The sequence below is a fragment of the Zootoca vivipara genome, chromosome 1 (assembly GCF_963506605.1).
Source record: "Zootoca vivipara chromosome 1, rZooViv1.1, whole genome shotgun sequence".
Classification (NCBI taxonomy): Eukaryota; Metazoa; Chordata; class Lepidosauria; order Squamata; family Lacertidae; genus Zootoca; species Zootoca vivipara.
The window spans coordinates 105,263,429-105,291,001 of record NC_083276.1 but is presented as its reverse complement, the minus strand read 5'-3'; the positions used below and the strand labels follow the sequence as shown (position 1 = coordinate 105,291,001).

General features: G+C 44.6%; 1 protein-coding gene across 4 annotated transcripts in view; it reads left to right on the top strand.

The window, feature by feature from the left end:
- The window catches only part of ACVR1C (activin A receptor type 1C), a 43,512-nt gene extending 16,427 nt beyond the window's left edge, over nt 1-27,085 (top strand). For all 4 annotated transcript variants that reach the window (XM_035131870.2, XM_060279996.1, XM_060280004.1 and 1 more), the window contains 7 exons: nt 9,889-10,134; nt 12,329-12,559; nt 15,680-15,847; nt 17,682-17,838; nt 19,220-19,344; nt 23,510-23,640; nt 25,025-27,085. In XM_035131870.2, the coding sequence (XP_034987761.1) occupies nt 9,889-10,134; nt 12,329-12,559; nt 15,680-15,847; nt 17,682-17,838; nt 19,220-19,344; nt 23,510-23,640; nt 25,025-25,150 (1,184 nt within the window). In that variant the 3' untranslated portion in view covers nt 25,151-27,085. The remainder of the gene's footprint in view (nt 1-9,888; nt 10,135-12,328; nt 12,560-15,679; nt 15,848-17,681; nt 17,839-19,219; nt 19,345-23,509; nt 23,641-25,024) is intronic.
- Nucleotides 27,086-27,573: the final 488 nt, after the last annotated feature.

The window sequence follows — 27,573 nt, the reverse complement described above, 5'->3', positions numbered from 1 at the left end:
TGTGTGCGTGCTTTGATTGGTTAGAGCACAATACTCAATCCCTAGCATCTCCAGCTAAAACAAAAAAGGTAGCAGGCTAAGAAGAAATATTTATTCCTTTGAAAGCTGCAGCCATCAAAATAATATTGGACTGGATGGGCCAGGAGTCTGACCTAGTATGGCATCTTCCTTTACTGAGAGAGACAGAGAACGAGATTGGGAAGAGCTGAGTGCAAGCCTACCTTCTGTCATTCTTAATCTAATTACAATATGCTTGATGAAATGAAGTGAGTCCTACTGTTATTACACCCTTCACCAACCTAGTGCCTTCCAGATGTTTTGGACTACAACTCCCACTAGTCATAGCTGGGGCTGATCAGTGTTCGAAATTGTGGTCTAGTTGTGACCATGTGGAGATCTCTGGATCCCTGGTTGGTAACTGGGGAAAGCAAAATGTCACTTCGAGGAGGATCTGAAATATTTCCCTTGAAGTTTGAATTTGTTTTATTCTGGATTGTTTTAATGTTTTGTAAACCACTTTGATATTTGTTCTTTAAAATATAAAGCAGTATAGAAATGAAGTGAATAACAACCACCACCATCGCCACCATCAATGGAAAAAATGGCGCCAAACATTCTGTTGTGGTGACCATAACCTAGGTTTGAGGTGCCATTTGGCGATTAGATTATATATATGAGTTTTTAACACTGACTGATAGGTGTTACAGTTCAAAACAGCTGAAGGACATCAGGTTGGTGAAAGCTGCTTCGTTATATTAGATTAGTCTTTCCTGGAAATTGGTGATACTACAGCAGGATTATAACGCTGCGGTTATACTTCTGTTACCCATAAAGGAAGCACAATGCACTGGGAAAATCGATGGCTGAATCTGCGTAAAGGTTTTTTCCTGTGGTGTTTTGATTTTGAAGCTATGTGGCATAAAACAGCAACACTGTCATGTGAGGAGCATGTATATTGCAGTATTGAACTCAAAGGTAGGTAGAGGTGCCTGAGGAATTCATTCTCTGCAATTTCTGATATGAACTGTTCTGACTTGATCCAAACCTCCCAATTTAACGTGGAGTTCAGAACGCACTCGTCCCTCAGAGCTCACATGTCTTCAGATTTTGTGATGCAATTTTTGGCTAAATAATAAAGAAATAAATTCCATAAGGCATGTAATAACATATATTTGGGGCCAAAATGCATTTAGAAAGACGTGTGTTTTGAAAGAAAACAAAATAAAACGTTGGTGCAGATTAAAATGACACATAATTGAAAATGTTCATTCCTAGGCAAGATCATCTTTTTATATATATTTATTTTGCGGTCTGCAGTTTTGTATTAGAAGCTGAACTTTCTTTATGCCATGTTTGTGCTAATAGAACATCTTCCTGATACAAGTAAACGGGATTCTGCCAATCAGATTAGAATAATCACTGTGTAGCAAACTGTTTGCCTTCTCTCCGGTTTGTAATCTGTTTTAAATTGGTCTGATCTTAGTAAAGAATGGGCAGCCTGATTTGTTGCTCGCTATTTTAGCAGAGAGTGAAGCTGTGGAGACCTAGAGAGCTAGATCTGCTGGCTTCTTGGAGCAGTTGAAATAATGCAAGAGGCTAGAACATTGGGCGGAGGCCGGTTCCTATAGCACAGTTCACCATGCCCTTGAGTTGCTGTTATGAATTCCAGCATCTCACGAGATTCTGGCAGAGGATTCCGACAGCTGTAGCTCAAGACACCCGACACCAAAGTTGGTCACATGCAATAGCCACACAGGTGGCTAGAAAGCTAGCGCAGGTTGTGAATATTTGAATTTGGATGGGGCTGAGACTTAAGCATGTAGCATGGTACAAAGTAAGTTCATTGGCTTAAATACATAATTATGGGGAAGCCAGAAATTAACACTGAGATATAGAATGGATCCTGGCAACAGTAAATTCAGGATTTTTTATTTTTTAGCAGTGGTTTGGAGAATTATATTAAAATCCTTACATACACTCCTGGATGCAGCTGTCATTCACAAGGTTAATTAGGCAGAAAGAATAACTGTTAATTCAGTATGCTTACAGTGCAGATAATGCCCTGAGAAGTGGTCACATTAAATTAAAGCTGGGTCCCATTTATTCATTTGTTATTTAAAATATTTGCCTTAAAGCCTATGTGTGCGCACCCACCCACACCCACACACCATTTCTGATTTGGGTTAACAGAGGGGCCTGCCACTGACAAGCCTGAAGACTGTTCATCCAGATTGACAGGTACCATTAGTTCAGTTCAGAAAACGTGAGTCCAACCCATGGTTTAGAACTCACATCCTGGTTTACCCACCCCCTCACAAACCATGTTTTGTAACCTAACTTGTGTTCAGATGTAATGCCAAAGCGTGATTTGTCTTTCTGTCTGAAGGCAGCCATTGCCCGGCGAGGAAAATGCTGGGATTCAAAATCCTTTGGATACCTGAGAAACTAGTTTATGAATATTTGCTCAGGAGCAACTTCCCAAATTGCTCCATAACCGTTTAGTTTGCCTGGTCAACTGTTTTGCAGCGGCAGGGATTGTGTGTACTGGATTGTGTTACTGAAGCTAAGCAAAGAATCCTCTTCTGATAAACTTCAGATAGGCTGTGGCCTTTGCTCAAGCACTGGAAGCCCCTCTTAAACTTCTGTTGTGATGAACATGAAAAACAGGCAAGTGTCTTGCTCACTGATGAGAGCCTTGGAACCTGCTTTATATGCTGAACCAGGCCAGTATTTCATAAAAGTAATATTTAATTACCCAGACTGGTAGCATCACCAAATATTTGCTCAAACTTGCTTATTGAGTACTGTTACGAACGCCTCAGGTTACAAACGCTTTAGGTTACAAACTCTGCTAACCTGGAAGAGTTACCTTGAGTTGAGAACTTTGCCCCAGGATGAGAACAGAAATCGCGTGCCGGCAGCACAGCGGCAGCAAGAGGCCCTATTAGTGAAAGCATGCCTCTAGTTAAGAACAGTTTAAGGTTAAGAACGGTCCTCCGGAACAAATTAAGTTCATAACTAGTATCAGGATACCACATGCATGAAGCTGGGAGCATTCAGCTTCTGTCCATGGTTGCCTTGGGTTGAGCCACCTGGATGGACCATTGGTCAATTTAGCTCAGCAAAGCAGACTGATTTGGTACAAGGGAGCTTCCTTTGCTCTTTATGACTTAGTAAACATTCCAAGTAAACATGCATAGCTTGATGTTAGAAGCTCTGTGTGTCTCTTTAAAAGCCCAAACCCTTTTAATTGTGCATTAATGGAAAATCTCCCCATTACTCCCAGTAGCCCCTTCATCTTCATCTTCCCTCCTCTCCTGTATGATGTTGCAAGCAATACCCTACAGAATGATGCTGTTGGGAACCTGTTGGGGAAGGGCCATAGATAGCTCAGTGGTAGAGCATTCACCTTGCATGCGGAAGGTCCCAGGTTCAACCCCTGACATCTCCAGGTAGTGCTGACAATGGCCCCTGTCTGAAACCTGGGGGGCCACATTTAGTGAGCTTCAATAAGGAGCTAGATGGGACAACTGTCTGACTTGGTGTAAGGCAGCATCCTATGGAAGTGCTACCTTGTTGATTCTCCTGGACTTCTCAATGGCTTGTGACACCACCAGTCATGAAATCCTTCTGAATAGGTTAGGTGTGGAAGGCATTGCTTGGCAGCAGTTCCATTCCTGTCTGGATGACTGTTTCCAAAAGGTGGCACTGGGAGATTACTGCTCGACCCTTGACGGTCATGCTTTCAAATTCTGCTGGGTTCTGTTATTTCTCACATGCTGTTTTAACATCTATATCAGGGGTCCCCAGACTTACGGAGCGGCGGGCCGGTGCCCGCCGCGCCGACCGCGCGGTGGGCCGGACTGCAGGGGAGTGCGCGCGCAGCGGGCCGGAGGGCGGGGGAGTGCTCGCCCGTGCGCATGCGCACACGCACACGGGCGGAAAAAAAATCGGCGAAAATCGCTTGTGCGCATGCGTATGGGCCTCCCCCGACCCGGAAGTGCACCAGAAATGACCTCTTCCGGGTCGGGAGAGGCCCGTACGCATGCGCACAAAGGATTTTCGGCGATTTTTTGCCGATTTTTCAGATCGCCGCTGCGCCGCGCGCCGTGAGAGCGGGCGGCGGCAGCGGGCGGCGGGGGTCGTCGCGGGCCGGATTGGAAGGCCGATTGGGCCGCATCCGGCCCGGGGGCCGTAGTTTGGGGACCCCTGATCTATATGAAGCAACTGGGATAGCTCAACCAGAGATTTGTCTGAGGCATTGGCAGTATGCGGATTATGCTATATTACTTGCTCATCAGTCTGGTGGCTCAGGAGAGAGCATTCTGTGGCAGCCCTTAAACTGTAAAACTCCCTCCCCACAGGTGTGCGGCTAACATCTTCACTGCGTAGAATTTGCTATATGTTAAAAGTGGACTTCTTTATCCTGATCTTTGACCATTATGGTTTTCTGTTTCATGGGACCCACCTCTTTTACCAGGGCCGTCTTAAGCGCCCCTGGCGCCGTAGTGCGCCGGATCCCTCCGGCACCCCCGCCCCGTTTCCCAGCGCAGTGGGCGGACAGGCGCTGCTGCACGGCGGGCGGGCAGGCACAGCACGGTTGCCGTGGGCGCAGCTGCGCGGCGGACCGGTCGGCCAGCGGGTGGGCGCAGCTCACAGCGCCCCCTGGCAGGCTGGCGCCGTGGTGCCCTGCGCCACCCAGCCTGGCCGTAGGGCCGGCCCTGTCTTTTACTTGATTTCTACTCTACTATTCCATATGGAATGGGGTTGCTTATTTTATCATTGTAATGGCTTTATCTGTTTTTATAACTGTATATGGTCTTCTGTTGTTGTATATGGTCTTCTGCCTTGGGACCTTAAGATGAAGGCAGGTAAGTAAATTGTAAGGGGGAGGGCTTACAGAGAACAGCCCCCCCTCATCCGAAGCAGCTCGTCTCCCAGCAGTCATGAGAGCGAAGGGTCTGATGGAGGGAGTCAGGAAACGGAAAGGGAGTGCCAGGGCTCTGGCAACATCCAAGAGCCCCTGCTCCATAGGCAGGGAGAGAGGGAGGGAGAAATTTAGGACAGGAATCAGTCAGACCGGAGACCCTTCCCCCCGACGCCGAAATTGAGGAGGAGGAGGAAAGGGAGGCGCTTCTCAGTTCCGAGGCTTTTATGTTGGTCTAGAACGTGGAGGGGGTAGTGCAGGAATCTGACTCGAGCGAGTAGACATGAAACCAGCAGTTCGTTACACTGTAAATAATGTGCACTACTAAAAGCTTCTGAAAGACAAGTATGTGGAAGGTCGTTACTCAAGAGTAGTCACAACAACCCTGACATAAGTGAATGAGGATCTTTTGTCAGCTTTGTCCAATATGCCAGCTGCAACCTTACCTGGGTAAGGATAGCTTGGCCACAATTACCCATGCTTTCCTCACTTCCTGTTTAGACTAATGCAGTGCGTTGTACATGGGGCTGCCTTTAAAAAGGGTCAGGAAATGGCAATACTTCCCAAAGAACAAAACTGGTACTGGGCAGTTTAACCACATTTCACCTATGTTTTTGTCAGCTGAGCTGCAGTTGGCCAAGTAGTATTTTTATCCTTTAAAACCTTAAATGGCTTGGACCAGGTAACCTGAAAGCTCTTCTCCCACATATACCTACCCAAACCTTAAAATCCTCTTTGGAGGCCCTAATCCAAGTGCCTCTACCGAATGAAGTGCTATCTCAGGCTTTGGTGAAGAAATGGGTTTATAGTAAAGCTTCAGAATATCCTTCTATGGCTGCAATCCTAAGAATACTTGCTAGGGAGCAAGTCTCACTGAGATAAAGGTAAAAGGTAAAGGGACCTCTGACCATTAGGTCCAGTCGTGACCGACTCTGGGGTTGCGCGCTCATCTCGCATTATTGGCCGAGGGAGCCGGCGTATAGCTTCCAGGTCATGTGGCCAGCATGACAAAGCCGCTTCTGGCAAACCAGAGCAGCACATGGAAATGCCGTTTACCTTCCCGCTGTAGCGGTTCCTATTTATCTACTTGCATTTTGACGTGCTTTCGAACTGCTAGGTTGGCAGGAGCTGGGACCAAGCAACGGGAGCTCACCCCGTCATAGGGATTCGAACCGCCGATCTTCTGATCAGCAAGCCCTAGGCTCAGTGGTTTAACCACAGCGCCACCTGGGTCCCTGAGATATTTCTGTGTAAACAGGCATAGGCTTACCTTGTAAGTTCACTAAACTTTTGGAGTTTGTGCTTCAAGCCAGGGGTCTGCTTTAACATGCGCATATTAAAAACACTATTGCATACTAATATGTTTTTCTGCTAGTAATTGAAATTGGATTACTATTGCTTCATGTTATATATTGGTTGCTTTTAATTTACCTTGCCCTTCAAAGGGCTGTTTTCAGCTGCTTAGCAACCAAATTTCCTATTCCATTGTTTAAAAGTGGTCTTCATTAGCAGAAGATGGTCAGTGATTCATTCAGTACTTCAAATCCATCAGGCAGATATTGGATCACTCATCTGATTGCAAGTTAATTTATAAACAGCTTCTGTTTTTGAACCCGAAATAACTGGGTAGGTATTGAAATAAGAGCTGGAAGACCTGTTTTGTTTATTGTTGTCCATTAGTGGCCTCAGTTAGTCACCAGGAGATTTTATGTATCCTAATTCACAAGCTGTAAACATGGTGATGGTGCAATTTTTCCTTTAGTTTTGGCCAGACTTTGATCATTCCACAGTTTGGGTTTATTGAGCTGTTAACTTTTTTAATTGTATTTCCAGTGTAGTTCATGAGTTTATCCTCATCAAACTTTTGTTGCCTCTGATGACCTGTCATTGAGTATCACGATGTAGTGTTAAAAATAAATTTTCTGTGTAATAGACAGAACGTTCTGTTTCCCAGGATTGATTCTGCCCCACCCACCTCCAGACGGAGGCATTACCTCTTGATCAAATTCTCAGGGGACTGGTGTCTGAAATCCTAAGCAAGTTTACTCAGAAGTAAATCCGATTAAAATAAGTGACCCATCCTTCCAAGTAAACATCCTGGGCTATAAGGAAGCAGCAAAGGCTATTTCTAACATGGTGAAAATGTAATCTCCACTGATGCAATATTTGAGGATACTATAGACACAGTTATGGATGAATACCACCATTGATGGATCAAAGTACAGGCCCATTTTGTTTCGCAGTTGTTCAACAATATGCTTCCCACAGTAAGAACATCAAGTTAGACCAGGCTAACCTGCAAGCAGGGTATGAGCACATCAACACTCTCTCGACACTCCCTAGCAACTGGTCTTCAGAGTCACATTGCCTCTGGAACTGGTGTGGGGGGAGTTATATACCTTCCATGACCAGTAAGCACTGATAGCCTTATATTCCATGAATTTACCTAATTCTCTTTAAAAGATGGCCAAATCAGTGGCCATTTCTAGCTCTTGTGCAAGTGGATTCCATTGTTTAGCTATGCAGTGCGTGAGGAATTGCTTCCTTTTGTCAGTTCTTAATCTCCCACCATTCAGTGTCATTGGATGTCCCCAAGTTCTAGCGATATGAGAGAGGGAGGGAAAAAAAATTTCTCTGTCCACTTTCCCCACACCGATCTTTGTTTTATACACCTGTATTGTATCACCCCTTATTTCCCTTTTTCAACAAAAAGCCTTCCTGGGATAGCTCAGTTGGTAAAGCATGACACTCTTAACCTCATGGTCATGAGCTTGAGCCCTACATTGGGCAAAAGATTCCTGCATTGCAGGGAATTGGACTTGCGGCCCCTCCCAATTCCATGACTCCATGATTCTACACAACCTTTCCGCAAAATGGAGTTGCCTCAATCCCAGGGTCATTTTGGTTGCTCTTTTTTCTGAATATCCTTTTTGAGGTGAGGCGAACAGAAATGTAGACAGTATTCCAAGTGTGGCTGCAACTTAAATTTGGATAATGGCATTATAATATTGGCTGTTCTTATTTTCAATTCTTTTCCTAATGATCTAAACCAAGCAAAAATATTTTTTTATGTTTTTGATTACAAAGCTCTAAATTGTGCTTTTCCAGGTAAGCATTCCATGCATGGACACATGCAATGTGTCCTCTGATCCATTTGGCATGATCATGCCAGCATCGCACCTAATCTGGTGTACTAATGCCAAGACACATACAAGACTTTGATGCATGTGATAAGCACATTCTAAGCATGACAGGAACACCCTTCATGCAAAGGGGGCGGAGAAGCAGTGTAACGGTGCCACTGCTCTCATGCCAGATAGCCATGCAGTTCCTCTGGTCCTGCCCTGACATGCACGCATATGGAGTGTGTAGGCTTCCCCTTTCCTAGCACTCAACACATGGGTGCCTGGGGGCAGATTCAGTGGTGTGGCGTCCTTACCTCTTCTGCTTGCGGACAGACTCCCCTTCCTATGAAGGGGGCTAGGGTGTCAGTGGGAAGGTCTCTGCTCATGTCCCATCCACATCAGACCTCTGGTGATAAGCTTATCAGAGATGACATTCTGCCCACTGAGTGGTTTGTTTACAGAAGCTGAGTGTTTGGCAGCACAGGACAAAGAAATTGGCTAAATTGAGGGCAGTAGGTGTCACCTCATCACTGTGTATTCTGCAGCCAAATTTTAACCGGGTCCTTTTGATCCCTGCATTTGTTCTGCCTTAATTTTGTTGTGCTTTTTTTTATACAAGGAACAAGTGCTCTTGTGATTGTTCTATGCTGCTGTGAAATAGAAATCCCACCCACCCCACCCCGGAAATGTTCCCTAGATGCATGTATGTAGTTACCTGATCTGGTTTGAAAAAGACTTGCGTTCTGAACCTGTGGTGTGATTTATTTGCACAGTAGCTGTCCACAGAAGAGGGAGAGGCCACTTAGCCAATTCTGTGTCAATAGGCTGGCCCAATAGGCATCACAAAAAAATAAAAGAGGACACACATTTCCATAAGCCAAGCTATAGGCATAGATCCAAATTCAGAAACCATTATTGTCAGCTAAATAGAAATGAAGCCCTTTCCCTACTCTTGCTCCCCACCCTCTTTAAGGCTCTGTATCTGTAAAGCAGACTTGGAATGGACGGCTTTTTGAGGACTTAACCATGTGAACATGTGTCCTACTTTACAGAGGAATAACTACCATTGAGCTCTTCCGTGCCGGAACTGATCTCTTGTATTAGTTGCCATTCTGAACATATCTAGACTCCTATACATTTGCCTCTTGTTTGAACTGCCTTCCCCCCGTTTTGTGTCACATCTTCTAAGCCCCATTTCTTTGCTTGCAGTGGAAGCATTGGACCTTTTCTGTGCTTCTGGCATAAAACGACAACCTCCAGGCTGTGTGGGGAGAAACCCATGCTCTGGCCCTTCCCTACCACTGCACCACCCCTCTGAAACGTGGGATAATACTGGTTGTGGGTGTGTATGTATGTGTGGAATTGCACCATAGGCTTCTGGGACTTGTCAGATTATTCCAGCATGACAAAGAGATACAGGTAGTTTTATTCTTTGTAAAGTGCTTAGTAGAAGTTTAAGCACTGGTGAATTGGTGAAGAGTGAGGACTTTGGAATGACCAGGGTCAAATCCGCACCAAGCATTTATAACCCTTTAACAATCATGGTTCCCCCCTGCAAAGAATACTTGGAACTATAGTTTGCCCCCCCCCCCGAGCTACAATTCCCAGCTGCTTTAACAACACACTACAGTTCCCAAGATTTTTCAGGGAAACCATGTCCTTTAAACATATGGTATGGATGTGACCATGGAGTTCGATAACCACGACAGCTACTTTCTCAATATAATGTCAATCCTTGTTGTCACTTCCAGTAAAAAAAGAAAAAGAAAAGTACATTTAAAAGCTTCTTTGAGAGCATAGTGGATTTGACAGATTTTGGTTTGTGTATTTTTTAAGGTCCAGATGCTGCAAGGAAATCAAAGCTGGGCCCTGTGGAACTGACGGTGGTTATAACTGTACCAGTATGTGTCTTGTCCATAGCTTTAATGCTGACTCTGTGCACACATCAAGGCAACAACTGCAGATTCAGGAAGAAAAGAAGACAAAACATTGAAGAGCCTCTATCTGAATGCAGTCTGGTGAACCCAGGGAAGACTCTCAAAGATCTGATTTTTGATATGACGACGTCAGGTTCTGGATCTGGTATGTGAGTGTGTGCTGTAGAATCTGTTGGAATTTCCCTAGATGTGTAGACCTTAACAACAAATGGTAGATTAAGGTAATATTCCAAGAGGCATAGTGCTAAAAAAAAAATCTCTCTGGAAGAGCCTGAATATGGGAAGTGAAGGGGTGAGGCATATGCCTGTCACTTGGATCAGGAAGTGCAAGTAGAAAAAAGGCTTTTAATCTGGTGTCTGTTACGCAGCTGCATTGTGTTTACAGCTATGCAGAGAACAGGTGCTGCAGCTAGACATTAAAAATGCAAACCAGATAGTTTATTGTATTAACCGAAGACCATAGCCACATTAAGAATCAATATTGCATAATGACTGGGGCAGTTTTGTTTAGCTTCTCTGTTGGAGTGAGGCATGCCTGCTTCTCAAGATGTGTTTCATGCAGTCTGTTTCATAAAAGACATGCACATGAAACCATCTGGAGAATGTTAATCTTTCCCAACACATGTGAATATTCAAATAAGAAACTTTGGAGGGGGGGACCTGAAATGCAGTTAGTAAGGCTGCTGCTTAGAATTGCTGTACTTTGTGGAAAAATTATGTCCCCCCCCCATGATAAAACATCTGAAGATATGGTAAATTCCAGGTAAGAGTTCCCTCAAAGGTGATGATGGCTTTAGAAATGTTCATCTGACTTCAGCTTGCTTGCTTACTTGCTTTGCCAAACCTTTATCAGGCATTAAAAATACAGGCCATCATAAAACATCCATATATAAAAATTTAAAATATATACGAATAAGCAGTCATGTAAAAATATGTAATGAGGATTTTCATTGCCGTTTCTTCCTGCTAAATAGTGACATTCACCACTCTGAGAGATACTATTTACTTCAGCATATTCTGTGTCTTTCTCCACTGGGAGCTAAAGTTTGCCAGGGAAAAAGTACCATCTTTGATATTCTGAGCAATATCTGACCGCAAGCCAAACGGGGAAGAGGTTGAAGACTTGTCAAGCTGCAGCAGCCGAAGTCTCTGCAGCATTTCCAGACTATTCTTTGTATGTCTGCGAAAGACAAATGTTTTGGCTTCAAAGGTCAGGCCCATGCTGACAATTCCTGGGTGTTTCCTGAGCCAGAAACTTTAAAACTGTTTTGAAATAAGTGTAGATTTAGATTAATCTTCTTGCTTAACACCGTGCCTTATGTGAAGTGAAGACACGGGGGCTGAAATCTAATTTCTTCCAAGCAGAGTGTCCTGTAGTCCTGGCCTTAGACAGGGCTGATCTATCAATTGTTCCCAAAACAGAAATGACAGCACTCATGCCATTGTTATCTGATATCTTTGAATACTGCTGTTGCCATTATCGGGGACTACTTTTATTTTCCATCTGTACAGCCATCTATAAGGTTATGACATTATTCCCCAAGTTATCTAATAATCAAGGGTTAAATCTGCTGTTGGTAATTCATTCTCCTATTCTAGTGTGTCATTCTCAGGAGGGCCAGATCAAGTTTGCTTCTGAGGTGAGACTATGCCCATGGGGTGCTAGTTGGCCCTCTTGCCCTTGGGTAGAAACAGGAAATGCCAGTTGAAAATGGCAAGCTGTAAAGCAGGGGTCACCCATCTTTTTGGACCAATGGCATATTTCAAATTTTGAGAGAGTGCTGGGGACACCAGTCACAAAATAGGTGCTATAAGGCATAACACAAAATGGTTGCCACGGGGAACGTGGCATAACACAAAATTAGGGACAGCCACAACTGACAACCATATGCTCACCATGGGATATCAGCTATGACCTGCTGGTCCTGATTGAGAAGATCCCATGATATTGATTTTTTACACACACACACAAACACACACACAAATACACAAACAAACACACAAACTGTTGCTGTGTGATAGACACAATGAGCATTCATCAGTACCAGGAAGCCCATTTTGGATCCAATCCTGTTGGCATCTGCTATCTAGGTTTGCTATTAGATGGATGGATGGATAGATAGATAGATAGATGATAGATAGATAGATAGATAGATTGCAACAAAAGAGCAATCCAGCTGTACCAAAAACAATGGGAGTTTTCCAACTGATTACAAGAAGATGTGGATTTCACAAATTAGAGATTGCCTCTGCGTATATATTGCATGTGTTGTAGATCAGTGATAATTATTGGAGGAAGGGTTAAGAAAACGTTTTAATGCTTGTATTTCTTTTGTTAGGCTTGCCTCTGCTTGTCCAAAGAACAATTGCAAGAACAATAGTTCTTCAGGAAATAGTAGGAAAGGGTCGATTCGGCGAAGTCTGGCGTGGAAAATGGTGCGGAGAAGACGTGGCTGTGAAGATCTTTTCCTCGAGAGACGAAAGATCTTGGTTTCGTGAAGCAGAAATCTACCAGACCATTATGCTGAGGCATGAAAATATCTTGGGTTTTATTGCTGCCGATAACAAGGGTATAGTACTTCCACACCGTTTCACAATGTTTGCCCTGTGCTGGATTAGCCCTGTGTTATTATATTCTTTAAGAAAGCCTGGTTTATTATGATTTGGATGATGTGATGCCAAGTGTAGTCCCACTCTGTTATACTCCTGTACAAGCCTCCCCACCCCCGAGATTTTCATTGTAGGCACTTTTTGGGATTCCCTCACCAATGGAGGTTCAGTAGTTATAAAGAGAAAAGGCTTTCCCCATGGATGTATCTTAAACATGGCAATCTCTCCCAGGGGGAGAATTGCTTTTGTCAATATCTTCTATGCACGGGCTTTTGGAAGGAGATCTGGTTTGATTTGGTGTATTTAGTTCCTCCCCCACTAATTCCCATGGGCGGTGACTTTTAGCACTGCCCTTGGCGCTGTATTGCTTGCAACTGGGTGCTGTTAGTGTGTCTCATCAGTGTGTTTAACAGAGGTGTGAGAGCATCATTCCTGACCACTGGTCTTGCTAGCTGGGGATGATGGGAATTGTAGTCTCAAAACATCTGGAGGCACAAGGTTGGGAAACACTGCTCTATGGGGCTCAAGGCAGCATATCCCGTGTGTTCCCCTTTGATCTTCACAATAGCCCTGCGAGGTAGGTCGGTCTGAGAGAGCAGAGATTTGAATCTGTCTCTTCATGCTTCCAGTCCAACACTCTGATCACTACAGCACACTGGCATGATACACTATATTGGATGCCAACAATTATAGAAATACATACGGTAATTTAAATTAAATGCAAGAGCATGGGAATCAAGACTTGATTGTTTTGGTTTCCCCAGAACTGTAGTTCTACATTCTGCTGGGAACATTTTAAATGGTTTATAGCAATCCACTTAATTAGAAATAAGGTGTGAAGACAAGGGTACCACTCCAGATTTTGGCAGAGGGTGGGGACGACGACAAATAGTTAATAATTATAAACATTGCAAAATATAGAAACCAATCACACAGCATTGTTAAAATACACACTAATTAAACATACAAAAGGATTAAAATACACAATAAAGCAATCTCACTAAAGTTTTCAAATATCAGTGTCCATCATTAAAATATGTTTGTAGTGGGGCAAGGAAAATAGATTTAGGAAGGTTGGAAAGTCTATTTTTGGTTACATTTAAGGTTAAATTGCAAAACAAACAACTATCTACCCGTATTTTACGTCCATTCATTGTGGTACTTGGCATTTTTTAAAATACATCATTATAGCTTTCACAACGTAGCATGCTGTTAAGCCCATTGATTTCAAAGGACAAGGATGCTTGCCTTTGTGGGGATAATGAGTACAGTGGTACCTCGACTTACAAAGATGATCCGTTCTGTGGCCGTCTTCGTAAGTCGGAGTCTTTGGTTGCTGAAGCGTCGCTTGTGCGCATGCGCGAAGCGCGATTTTGCACTTCTGCGCATGTGCTGAGCGCGTGCGGCGAAAAGACTTCCGGGGTTGTCGACTTTGGAAGTAGAAACCTTCGGAAGTCGAAGCGTTCGGTTGTCGAGGTACCACTGTATAGAAGTAATGCTCTAATCTGATACAGGTGTGGAATAATTGCAACTTGAAGTGTAAGGCAGTGCCCATTACTAAAGGGTGCCATGCATTATGGTTATTAATCTTGCATAATATTATTATATTATCAGTTTTCCAAACTTGAACTCTTGGAGCTCTTTTGTAATTTCTGTTCTTTCATACTTTTTAATCCTATGCTGGTGCTTGTCTCACATTTTCCAGCAATCATATGACTGCTGACCCAACTATCTGAGATACTTTACTAGAATATGCAGCTACTGTAGTTGTAGCTGTAGTTTCCTATCCTAGGGGGGGGGGGGGGGGGAAGAACTAGCATCCATTCTCTTGAACACCTTAGGAGACATCACACACACACCCTATAAAAAAAAGGCACATCAACAGATTTTAAAAGATATTTTCTAAACAGATGGTTAGTATAGATGACATTCCTCATGACAATTCAGGTCCTGTTGAGGACTCAAGCAGGCATCCCCAAACTGCGGCCCTCCAGATGTTTTGGCCTACAACTCCCATGATCCCTACCTAAGAGGACCAGTGGTCAGGGATGATGGGAATTGTAGTCCAAAACATCTGGAGGGCCGAAGTTTGGGGATGCCTGGACTCAAGCAAATAAGACAGATGGGTTGCAGGCAGCTCAAGAGTCCAACCTTGAAACTTCCTTCTCTTCTTCTAATGACAAGTGGATCTTTACCAGTGATTTCCTTGCTATGTGGCTTACAAAATAAGATTTGCAACACAGTCCTATGCATGTTCACTTGGAAATGAGCCCCCACTGTATTCAGTGGGACTTATGCCCTAGTAAGTGTGTTGGAGATTGCAGCTTTTTAGTGTGAAATTCCATTCTGGCATGAATTAAACTGTACCCTACAGTGTACAGTTCTGGTTGCTTCATCTCAAAAAGGATACTGTAGAGTTGAAACGGGGTCAGAAAACGGCAACCAAAGGGGATGGAGAAATTCTGCTATGAGGAAAGGTTAGAACATTTGCAGCAACTTTATTTAAGGAAGAGTGACGTGGGGACATGGCACGGTGTGGAGAAAGTGATTAGAGGAACGTTTTTCTCCCTGTCTCATAATATTAGAATTCGGGATCGTCCAATGAAGCAGAATGTTGAGAGGTTGAGGGCAGCCCAAAGAAAGTCCTTCTTCACACAATGCGTAGTTAAACCATGAAATTTGCTCCCACAAGAAGTAGTGATGGCCACCAGCTTGGATGGCTTCAAGAGAGGATGGGACAAAATTCGTGGAGGAGGAGAAGGCTACCAAGGCTGCTGGCCATATCCACTTTGTTCTCCCTCACTGTTGGAGGCGGTGGACCATTCTCTAAATGCCAATTTATGGGAATCAGAGTGCTGTTGTATTCATGTCCTGTGTTTCGGCTTCCCATAAGCATCTGATTGGTCACTGTGAGAAAAAGACTAGATGGGCCTTGGGCAGGGATCTTCTTATTGCCAAATACTCTGTTGCGAAAATAAACGGGCCTTGCAAAACGAATACCTTTAGAAAATATTTTCACCTTTGAGGGTTGCTGTGCTTTACTGCTACTTATTGTTAAATGCAGTTACGTCTCTCCACAGATAATGGGACTTGGACTCAGCTGTGGCTTGTCTCGGAGTACCACGACCAAGGTTCTTTGTTTGACTACTTAAACAACAACACTGTAACAGCCAATGGCATGATCAAGCTGACATTTTCCATAGCGAGTGGCTTAGCCCATCTTCACATGGAGATCGTTGGCACTCAAGGTAACGTGTTCATGTCTATGCAGTTACCTTCACATTAAGCTCACTTTGGGCAGAAGATGACTTGGATGGATGTTGGAGAAGTGAATGAACCAGGATTTGTTTGACTTTTGATTATTTCTGCCCCTTTCTCTGGCATCTTTGTGTATTAAATGAGCACAGTACATTTGGTAGATACGTGTTTACAAGAAATTCCAATGCTTTTAATGTAAATGAGGGAGTGGGTGGCCTAAATATTAATATTAGTGTGGAAGTCACCTTCCACTCACCTCTTCCCTACACAAAATTAAAATTTACATTGAATAAGTGGGGAGAGGTATATGGATGTGAAGCAACTGTGTTTGTGGGAATGTTCAGGGAGGCAGGAGAGGATATATTGTTTTCTAATATTTTTCCTAACTTGAGTTAGCAAGTTCCTTTACTTAGTAGAGTTTTACATTCCCCCTTTTAAACGCACAGCAGATAGCAGGTTGCAGACTTGTTTAAGCGTCTTACTATTAGATTCCTGGTAAGTCCCCTTATATCCCTCTTAATAGAATGAACACACGCCACAATCTTGGCTTAGTTTACTAACATCATCAGTTCATAGTTGGATCCCCGAAAGCAGACTTGGTTACAAAGTATATACGTGTGGATCTATCCCATTTGGGGATACAGTGGAACCTCGGTTTATGAACACCTCGGTTTACGAATTTTCGGTTTACGAACGCTGCGGACCCATCTGGAACGGATTAATTCACTTTCCATTACTTTCAATGGGAAAGTTCACTTCAGTTTATGAACGCTTCAGTTTATGAACAGACTTCCGGAACCAATTACACCCATGCTTCGAGTTAAGTACGCTTCAGGTTGAGTACTCCACAGACCCGTCTGGAACGGATTAATCCACTTTCCATTACTTTCAGTGGGAAAGTTCGCTTCAGGTTAAGTACGCTTCAGTTTATGAACAGACTTCCGGAACCAATTGTGTTCATAAACCGAGGTACCACTGCAATCCCTGTATCCTCTGTTGGCTGAAAGCCAACAGAGCATTTCTAGCTAAAAAGCTGCTCCAATGACAGAGGAAGTCAAAGAGCAAGAGAGTGCTGCGTGACTTGCCCTTTTGTTACCTGGACAGGTAAGGTCACATGCGAAGGAAGTATGCCCCAGCCAGGAGGAAACAGGAAGTTTTCAACTGGCTGGACCAAACATTCCCCTGCATGTCCACTCTAGGAAAACAAGGAATGTTGTACTTGACTGCTACTTATGTATCACATCCCACAGTGTTGATAGATACATGCATGTAAAGGGAATTGTGTGTGGTGTGTAGGGTGACTCTGTGTATGTGTATGTGTGTGTGTGAGAGAGAGAGTTTGTTTTTTTTAAAAAATAATAATAATAATCTTAAGATCATCATTACTCACACCCCCCCCCCTAAGACAGCAAAAGAGAGTTTGTGTGCATTGTTCTAGCCCAGGCATCCCCAAACTGCGGCCCTCCAGATGTTTTGGCCTACAACTCCCATGATCCCTAGCTAACAGGACCAGTGGTTGGGGAAGATGGGAATTGTAGTCCAAAACATCTGGAGGGCCAAAGTTTGGGGATGCCTGTTCTAGCCCCACCTGCTGCTGGCATTACCATTTGATGGGGGAAAAAAGCTTCCCCACTCCTGCTGTCAAGGATAGGGTGATAAGCTTTTGAGTGTTAAAACAAGAGCTGAAAAAAGTCGTATGAGCAGAAGACATTTCTTCTGAATTTTTGTGGCTTACATTTACATACATGCAATGAACGTTTCTGTTAAATATATCAGCGGGTAACGTAAAGACATTGTGGGCATATCTTTTTTTGTGCTTCACAGGCAAACCAGCCATTTCCCACAGAGATCTGAAATCTAAAAACATTTTAGTCAAAAGGAATGAAACCTGTGCCATTGCTGACCTGGGACTGGCTGTCAAGCATGACTCTCTGTTGAACACGATTGACATACCTCAGAATTCTAGAGTGGGAACAAAGAGGTAAGTCAGTATGCTTCTAATATTTCGCATTAAATATTTCACACCCAAGAGGGTTGAACTGGAATTCTACATGTATATGGAAGAAAACCCAAAACCTTTTCCCCCTGTGAAATGTCTCCCCATCCCTAGTTTGTTTCAGAGATATTTGACGGGGCTGGTGAAATGGGGTGAAATATGTTTCACGGTCTCATTGCCTTCACTCAGATTTGTCTACGCGACATGCAGCAACATGTGTAACTAGGCAAATGAGAATCAAGGTACCAGTAGCCAAGTACCCTTCAAAAGTTAGTTGTATTACTCAAGGCTCACTGCGTATCTGCCTTTATTACGACCAAATGACACATTGCAAAATATGTGTATGTTACTGCTGTGTTTGAGTGCATGCTCTCTTTTAAAATAGCCACCGAGGGCAGGAACAGGACAATCAGGTAGGGTGGAATTAACCCTTTCCCCCACACCAAGTTCCCGATATCTCTTTCCCTTCAAAGGAAAGCTGTAGTGTGCCAGTCGGAGCATCCCTCCTGATGGGCCCAGCTCTGGAGCTGCTTTGTTAAAAGAAAGGAAAAACTTGTGCAGTGCTAAACGGCAGGTTAATGCAGCTTGCAGTTTTGCCCTCACTATTTCCTGTGCTGTGGAGGGCGGGGGGGGGGGAGCAAATAAACCAGGATTCCTGCAGTTGCTTTAAGACAGGCACCCCCAAACTGTGGCCCTCCAGATGTTTTGGCCTACAACTCCCATGATGCCTAGCAAACAGGACCAGTGGTCGGGGAAGATGGGAATTGTAGTCCAAAACATCTGGAGGGCTGAAGTTTGGGGATGCCTGCTTTAAGTTGACTTGAGCTCAAGGTTTGCTTTACTGTGTCATCTGAACCCAAGCTCATGGTTTACAATCTCCTGGACAAACCATAAGCTGTAAGTCATAGTGGAAACCTTAGTTGTAGCACATGGTTAATTTGGAGAGAGCTAAAGCATGAGCCCAGGTTCAGATAATACACTAAGTCAAGTCATGGCTAAGTTCAGCACAGTACCACCGTAGAACAAGTGAAGTGGCTTCTTTGGCAGCCATGGTTTGACTTAGTGTGGTGTACAAAGTAGGCCGTAGTGTTCTGATGGCCTACTCAATGTGTACAGGTCCAAGGGGTGAGGATCAGCTGTTGAGTTCCTGCTGCCCTCTTTAATGTTTTCATCATACATAAATGTTGATCTCATGAGAAGGGCTGAAGACCAACTCCCAGGAATTGGGAGACCTAACAAGAATGCCTCAAATCTTCTGCTTTCCCTCAAACAAGTTCAGTGTTCTATAAATACCACATTTGCACTTCATTTTTATTTGTTGTCCCTTAATTTTAATCCTAGTTTTTGGTATCTCTGTATTTGAAAGGTACATGGCTCCAGAAATACTTGATGACACGATGAACATAAGTATCTTCGAGTCCTTCAAGCGTGCAGATATCTACTCTCTTGGGCTGGTGTACTGGGAAATATCCCGAAGATGCTCAGTTGGAGGTATAACCTATCTCTCTCTTTTTAATGCTCCAGACCAGGCATCCCCAAACTGCGGCCCTCCAGATGTGTTGGCCTACAACTCCCATGATCCCTAGCTAGCAGGACCAGTGGTGGGGGAAGATGGGAATTATAGTCCAAAACATCTGGAGGGCCAAAGTCTGGGGATACCTGCCATTGTGTTTTAAAACTAAGCATAGGAACAGGGACATATTTCATCCTGTTTGCTTGGAGCTCAGTGCAGTTTCTAACACAGGAGTAGGATTGTGGAAGTATGTGTTACACATGGGAAGAAGGGTCTCACACTATGACTAGGGAGCCTCACATGCCAGGACTAGCCCTACCAATGCAGGCATCTGAGGAAGAAGATCCCCTCTGCATGCAGGGGTGCTTTATATCCTAGACATAGCATGATGCTCCTTCACATGAATAATGCCTAAAGGCAGGGCTTTTTTCTGGACAAATAACACTGCTTAAAGGCGGCTTATGAGTGACTGAATCAATCAATCAGTGCTGAGGAGGAAAGGAATAGTGGGGAGACTGGAGAATAGGAAAATTGCACAACTGGTACTTTATTTAATTTTAAGAACATACCGTATACCTTCTTTCACCAGGTAAGTGGCTTACAAAATGTAGCATTGTATAACAGAAAAGCATTGAGTTACAAATATCATATGTATAAAGAGAACAGTGATCCTTGGTTGAAGGGCAGTTTATCAATGTAAGAAATTAATAAAATGACATCCCAGTAGGCCATTCAGCTGCTGCTTCAGGATTGGTGAAAACCAGAAGCCATCTACGATTTGATTGTTGTCCTGAATCAAACTTCTGTAGCCTTTCCTAGGTGGTTCCCTGTGGTGGGAAAGAGGGTATTCCCTTCCTTAAACAAATCCAACTTCCACGCCCAGTAGCTTTCCTGCACCCGTACTTCTGCTACCATTTAATATCACTTGTACAAGTTACAGTAATCCTGGTAACTATGGGATAAGCCCAGTCGTATATAGTTACTATACAGTGGTGCCTCGTTAGATGAATTTTTCGCTATACGAATAGGTTTTGCGATCAGAGGTTGCCTCGCAAGACGAGAAGGTTTTCTATGGCCACCGCTTCGTCTTGCGAAGCGTGACCATAAAAACCTCTGATCACAAAACCAATTTGCAAAAGGCATTTGTCTAGCAAAAGGGGAACCAGCTGTAGCAAGGGAAGAAGGCAAAGGAAGATGAGCTGTCAGCGCCTATCTTCCTTTGCCTTCTTCCCGCGCTACAGCTGGTTCCCCTTTCTGTTCTGCTGGTCTCTGCCGGTTGCCACGAGCAGTGAGGCGCAACTGGCAGAGACCAGCGGAACACAAAGGGGAACTAGCGCAGGAAGAAGGGAGGGAAAGCGGAGGAACGATCAGTTCCTCCGCTTTCCCCCTCGCTGCCTGGCCTGACAGAGCTTCCAAACCCCTTTTTCGGGGGGGGGGGGAGAGGAGCGAAGGAAGAGAAAGCATCCCTTTCTCTTCGTTGGTTCCTCTCCCCCCTCCGCCGAAGAAGGGGGGAAGGCTGAGGAACGATCCGTTCCTCCGCCTTTCCCCCACCCCACCTGTCACACAGCCGGGGGACAGAGCCGAAGAGTGGTGGGCGCTGCTTGCCGGGGCTTGTCAACCCCAGCAAGCAGCGCCCACCAATCTTTGGCTCTGTCCCCCAGTGCCGAAGCGCGGCAGATGCTGCTTGGCAAGCAGTGCCCGCCGGCTCTGACGGGCGGGGGGGAAGCAGAGGAATGATCCATTCCCCCGCTTCTCCCCCCCCCGCCGCCTGGCACACAACTCTCTTGGCTGGGGAAGGCAGGCAAGCAAGAGCCTGTCTGCCTTCAGTCCCCCGGAGCCCATTAAGTTTCAATGCATTGCTATGGGAAACCGGGACTCACTAGATGAATTTTTCGTAGGACGAATTGAGTCCTGGAACGAATTATATTCATCTAGCGAGGCACCACTGTATTTGACAATACAGTGTTACCTCTACTTACGAATTTAATGCGTTCCGAACGCACATTCGTAAGTCGAATCCCATAGGAATGCGTTGGGAGAAAAAATTAGTAAGTTGAAGCAACCCTATCTAAATAGCATCCAAGATGGCGGAAGGAGCTCCGTTCGTAGAAACATTCGTAAGTAGAGGTAGAGGTACCACTAAGATTGTGTAGTGTGCGAGCTTCAAATTACACACTTTGCTTATTCGTTACTGTCACTTTCAATACCAACAGCTTGATTTAGTGTATTTTTCGCTCCATAGGATGCACCTCGTTTTTAGAGGAGGAAAAATATTTTTCTGGTTTTCCTCCTCTAAAAGGCTGGGAGGGGGGTGCTGAGGCGGCGGCAGCAGATGCTCCCAGGCTTCTCCTGCCGCCGACACCGGCGAAAGGGGAAGCCCCGTAGCGATGCTGTCGGGCTTCCCATTTCTCCCCCACTGCTTTCGCTGGTGTTGGAGGAGGCAGGGGGGTGTGCTGCTGCCGGCTCTGGCAGGGGCAACCGCGCTGCCCCCCCCAGCCAGTTTCCTGCTGCGTGCAGTGGATGAGTCACTCTGGGTCCGCTAGCTTCACAGCTGTAAAGCAGGCAGACAGAGAGCCGCTTGGGTTCTGTACCCACTGTGTGCGGCTTCCGCTTTGCTTGAGCGAGAGCCATGCGCAGTGGGCACCCTTCGCTCCATAAGACACAGAGACATTTCCCCTTCCTTTCTGGGAGGAAAAAAGTGCGTCTTATGGAGCGAAAAATACGGTACACTACTGTTAATAATACCAGACAGCCTTTGGCCATTGCCCTTGTATTTTACTTCACCCCTTTTAAGCCCTCAACACTATGACTGAGGACTTTTGTTGAAGCCTCTGTTTTAACCCCTACTCACCTATTGAAGTGTGTGTCAGTTTCTGCTGTCCTGTCTTGGAAGACCTTCCTTTGGAGCTCCTACTAGGCACCAGAGCCCAGCATTCCCAACTCCTCTCACTCCTGTAGACAAGTTCTCCCTGTCAAGTCAAGTGATTCAGCTACCCCAGCAAGTCTTCACCCTTCAAAGCAGTATCTCCAACCCTATCTCAGCTGTCACTTAAGGTTACCCAACGGACAGTTAAACCAACTTTCACCCGACCAAGACTTCCTGCATCAAACACATTACCTACTAATTAAAGCACAGCATAAATGAACTTCACACAGTTCAAACACCCCCCAACTCTTCCACAACCACAGGCCTGCATCTAGCTCAAGTGTGACCAGGGCTGTCCCTAGGCCCGGGTTGGGTGGTGCAAGGCGCCAGGGCACCTGGCCATCAGGGGCGCAGAATGCTGGTGTCCACGCGCCTCTGCTGTTGAGCGGCTTCAGACCGCTCTCCAGAGGTGCGTGGGGAGCGCTGGCCTGGGGCCGCCTGAACAGCTGAGAGGCGCAGTGCAACGGCCCCAGGCTCATGCTCCCCGCGCGCCTCCAGAGCTTCGCGCGGGGAGCACGAGCCTGGGGCTGCCTCCTCCGCGCCCCTCCTGCCCGCCTCACTCACAGGGGGCACCAGATATGGTTAATACCGCCCTGAGTGTGACGCTTTCTTTCGTCTTTGAGACTTCTGGGTTAGTGCATCTGGCTATTAACTGGAAGGTTGGAGGTTCAATCCTGTGGACAGGATTCCTGCAGTGCAAAGAGTTTACATCCCCACTGGATTGTAAAACCATAGAGCTGGGCTACGGCTCCAACATAAGGGATTGTCATATTGCATTATATAATAGGTTGCGTTATTACATTTCCCCCACTTAAATACATCTTCTCCTTTCACCTCTCATTCTTTGGATCCAAGCCAGAGTTGTATTAGCCTGTATTGGGTCTTCACCTGCCCTTAACAAGCTGACAGAAAGAATTGTGGGTACCACAGAGCTAGTTTGACAGGAATGATTGCTGGCAATTTCAAGGACTTTCCCATGTAGCCCTGAATGAAAATAAGTTTTCGGATGCTTCGAGGATGGGGCTTTACAGATTATTTTTTTAACCGAAGCATTTGGGAAAAGCACAATGTTTTCAAGAACATATTTGCCGACACAATGGATAATTTGCACAGGTGTGCCAGGAAGCCGTTTCTGTACTACATCTGTCCATATTTTGCTCCCATAACAATTGAAAGTCCCCTAGTAAATTTATATTTTTACCACATTCCTCTTCTAGGAATTGTTGAGGAGTACCAGCTACCTTACTATGATGCTGTGCCTTCTGATCCTTCAATAGAAGATATGAGAAAAGTAGTCTGTGAGCAAAAACATAGACCAAATATCCCAAATCAGTGGCAAAGCTGTGAGGTAACATTTTCTCTTGATTCCGCCCTTCTTTGAATTGCAACTTTTACTGTGTATCTTAAAAGTGCATGTTTTTAACTGAACTAAAATATGAAAACTTACCCACCCACCCCCAAAAGGAAGGAATTTTCTTTAACTGTTGCATATACCTGTCTGGTTAAGTAAATGGGTTCGATGTGAGGCGTAGTTCACCCCAGAGGCCTTTCAAATGCCAGAGTTTAATCCACAGGTGAACATCACGCGACTTTCCTTCGATGCAGCCCTCCAAACCTAGAGAGAAAGAATGCATGGATGATGGAAGGATTGGGAAGAATTTGAGTGTCTGTGGGTGTGTGGGTTTAAGAGAGTATGTGTGTAGAAGAGAGAAAAACAATGTCCCAGCCACCTTTCTGTTAGTCCCCACCCACTTTTTGCCCAATAGGGAACCAGGGCCTTCTTCGTAATGGCACACTCCCATCAGATGTCAAGGAAATAAACTATTTCACTTTCAGAAGACATCCTAAGGCAGCCCTGTATAGGGAAGTTTTTAATGTTTGATTCTGTTCTTAATATTTTGTTGGGAGCCACCCAGAGTGGCTGGGGCAACCCAGTCCGACGATAATAACAACAATAACAATAATAATATTTATATGCAGCTCTTGGCTCCCCAGCACAGGCTTAACTCTGGGATAAAAGAGTATTAAATGTAGTGCCTCAATCAGGTGTTGAGAATGACCAAGTGACTATCATACCTGTACCCCACAAAAAAAGTCTAGGATTTCCAGCAAAATCCTACATACGCCTACTAAGAAGTTACTTGCACCAAGCACACAAAAGAATTTCAGTCTTTCGTCAAAAGCATGGCTTCCAGGCAGACCTTGAGCCTTGGTGGTGGTCTAAAAAAAAAAGTTAATGACTGATAGTAAACTTGAAGAATTATATCAACACATGCACAACAGAAAAGAATACATCAGAGCATATTTCTGGTGATAAATCAGTAGCAGTTGCAGATCATAGAACTTACCACCCCAATGGTATAACCCCATTTAAAGTGTATTTGCATGAGCAGAAGTTCTTTTGCAAAGGGGACCCCAATTTGCAGCCCTCTTTGCCCTGCCATGGTGTTCCTATAGGGTCTCCCAGCCCCTCAGGAGCACTTCTTTAGGGGTCCAGGGACTGCAGAGAGGAGGAGGAGGAGGAGGCAGCAGCACAGTTGTTGCACAAGCAGAAAGGTTCCAAGTTCAAATACAGTAACGTCTCTGTGTGTGTGATGTGTGTGTGTGTGTGTGTGTGTGTGTGTGCGCGCACACACATTCTGAAGCCGTCTTGTTCCTGATGGCAATTTTCATGCTGAAGCACTGCGACAACCATGGATGTGCTCTTACTCTGCTTTTGCTCTTTTCCCAAGGCACTCAGAGTAATGGGCCGGATAATGCGTGAGTGCTGGTACGCCAATGGGGCAGCTCGACTGACAGCGCTTCGCATTAAGAAGACCATTTCTCAGCTCTACGTACAAGAAGATTCCAAAGCTTAGATTTGCACACCCCCACAGAAGAGGAAAGGGGGGGATTCTGTTGTTGTTTCGTTGTTTTTTGTTTCTTTGCATTGATTTTTCTCTCTCTCTCTACCTCACACGATGCGCAGCACAGTATTTAACAGCCCAAAGCAGAGTACTGGAAATTAACTTCACTGGTTGTTCAAAGGTTAATTTCCAGCTGGTTCATGATGTCCACAGACTGCCTTGCCTGGTCTTTTTTTTTGGAAAATGGGATCTGGTCCATCCAAGTGGTCCACTGTGTTACTCTCCCTGTACCTGCCATGCAAGCCGTTATGCATCTAAGGCACAGCTGAGAGAACATGGAGAATGTCAGGATGCAACCACACCTAGGACTTTTGTAGTCTGTGCAGATGGTATGCAAAGTAACTGAAGAAACTAGAGCATTTAAAGGTTTGCATTCTAAGCGAAGCCTGAATGCAATATTCTGCGTATTTATTCTGTGCTAAGATATATTGCCTGCCCGAGCCACACTTCCCCGCCCCCTTCTGTAAATCTCACAAGATGAATAGCTTTCCAGGTTATCTAAAGAACTGTGACTTAAGCCACAAGACCTCACACAACATAGACCTAGAGCTTTCTTCCTCATGGGATTTCAAGTGTGACTATAGGCCAGAGAGGCATGGCTTGGAAAATCTCCATGGGATCTGGAGCATTAATGCCCACTTGCAGGGATGCTGAGCTTCTCAAGTTCCTGCCAGCTTGCTGCAGGGTCCTCGAGCAGCCCCCTCTCCATCCAGGGCATGACAAGTGTCTCTCCAGTGGATTGCTACTATGTTGGGTAGGGATTCCTGAAAACTGAAATGTGCTAAGTATATCTGTTCTAGGCTAAGGTACGTTACGAGCATTGTGTGACTGTAGAAAATGTTTGCGAAGCACATTTCTCTAGCATCTCCAGCTACAACCAAGCACCTTGTGAAATAACATACCCCTCCCTAACAGCCACACTACCTGTTGTATTGGCTATGTAGCTGTGCATTTAAGTTTAGATGGTGGTGGTGGTGTTACAGAAATTAGTAGAGCAGAGAGAAGGGGAAGGGGATTTAAACCCTTTACTCCTTGCTGTGGTACCATTTTTGGATTGTCTCCACCCATTCCTGCAGTTTTGCTTGGTGATGAATAACTCATTTTCTTCAATAAGAACTTTCTCCCTATGCAAATTGCAGCAACAGGGGACCCAATCTAGATTGGAACCATAGGAAGGATGTTAGTCCTCCCATGCAGATCTCTGCCCCCTCCATTTCACACTGGAAAGCTGTATTAAAAACCCTTCACTTGAAGGCACAGCCATGTTGCTAATGCAACATGTAGTTTGGTCCCAAGACTTTAGGAAGCTGCTGTCAGTTGGTGTGGATTATATTTAGCTTTGTGGACCAATGATCCAACCTGATATAAGGCCACTTTCTATGTTCTAAACCAAGTGTGCTGTTACCCTTCAAACAAGAGAGAATCTTGGACCAAATTCATTCAAGCATTTCCCATATTGTAAACTAGTTGGTGCAATGTGTATAGAATTTGTTTCTTGTTTGGTCTTTTATTAACCAAATAAGAGAGGCGTCCAATCAAACACATATACTGTGAAACTTAAAGTTCTCATTATATGTTGCCTTAAAAGTGGCCATTTATTTAATGCTTCAAATGTAAATTTATAGTTAAATGTTAGAAACTGCATTTTGTTACATGTGTCCAGTTTAGTGTTCCAGAATCTTAGCCAAGGACCACTGCTGTTGGAATAAGCTTGGATTGTGTGCTATGTGGTGCCAAAAAATAGAATGAGGCTGTAGAATATGTCTGTGATTCTTAATGCATTGGAGCATGTCAGATTAGATAATGAAAATTTGGGTATATATGTTCAAAGTTAATTTTCCATGAAATTGTGAATCTGGGAGGGTGATGAGTCATATATATATATATATATATATATATATATATATATATATATATATATATATGAGCTATGTCTTTAGATGTCTGTTGTTCAGGCTGGACACTGAGGTCCAGCTCTGAGGGCCTTCTGGTGGTTCCCTCACTGCAAGAAGTGAAGTTACACAGAACCAGGCAGAGGGCCTTCTCAGTGGTGGCGCCTGCCCTGTGGAACGCCCTCCCGTGTCAAGGAGAGAAGCAACTATACAACCTTTAGAAGACATCTGAAGGCAGCTCTGTATGTTTTATTATGGTTTTGTATATACTGGAAGCCATCCAGGGTGGCTTAAGTCATCGTTTGATGTTGCAGTCAACCAATGATAAAATACTGCATGTGTGAACTGGTTCTTGATTCATGTATTTGGCACTGTGAGTCGCAGAGCCTATCCTTATAATTCATTTTATGGATCAATGTCACCCTCTTATTTGCTGTCCTGCCATGTGCTTAACTTTGTAAAATCAGCAGCAACCCTCCTGTT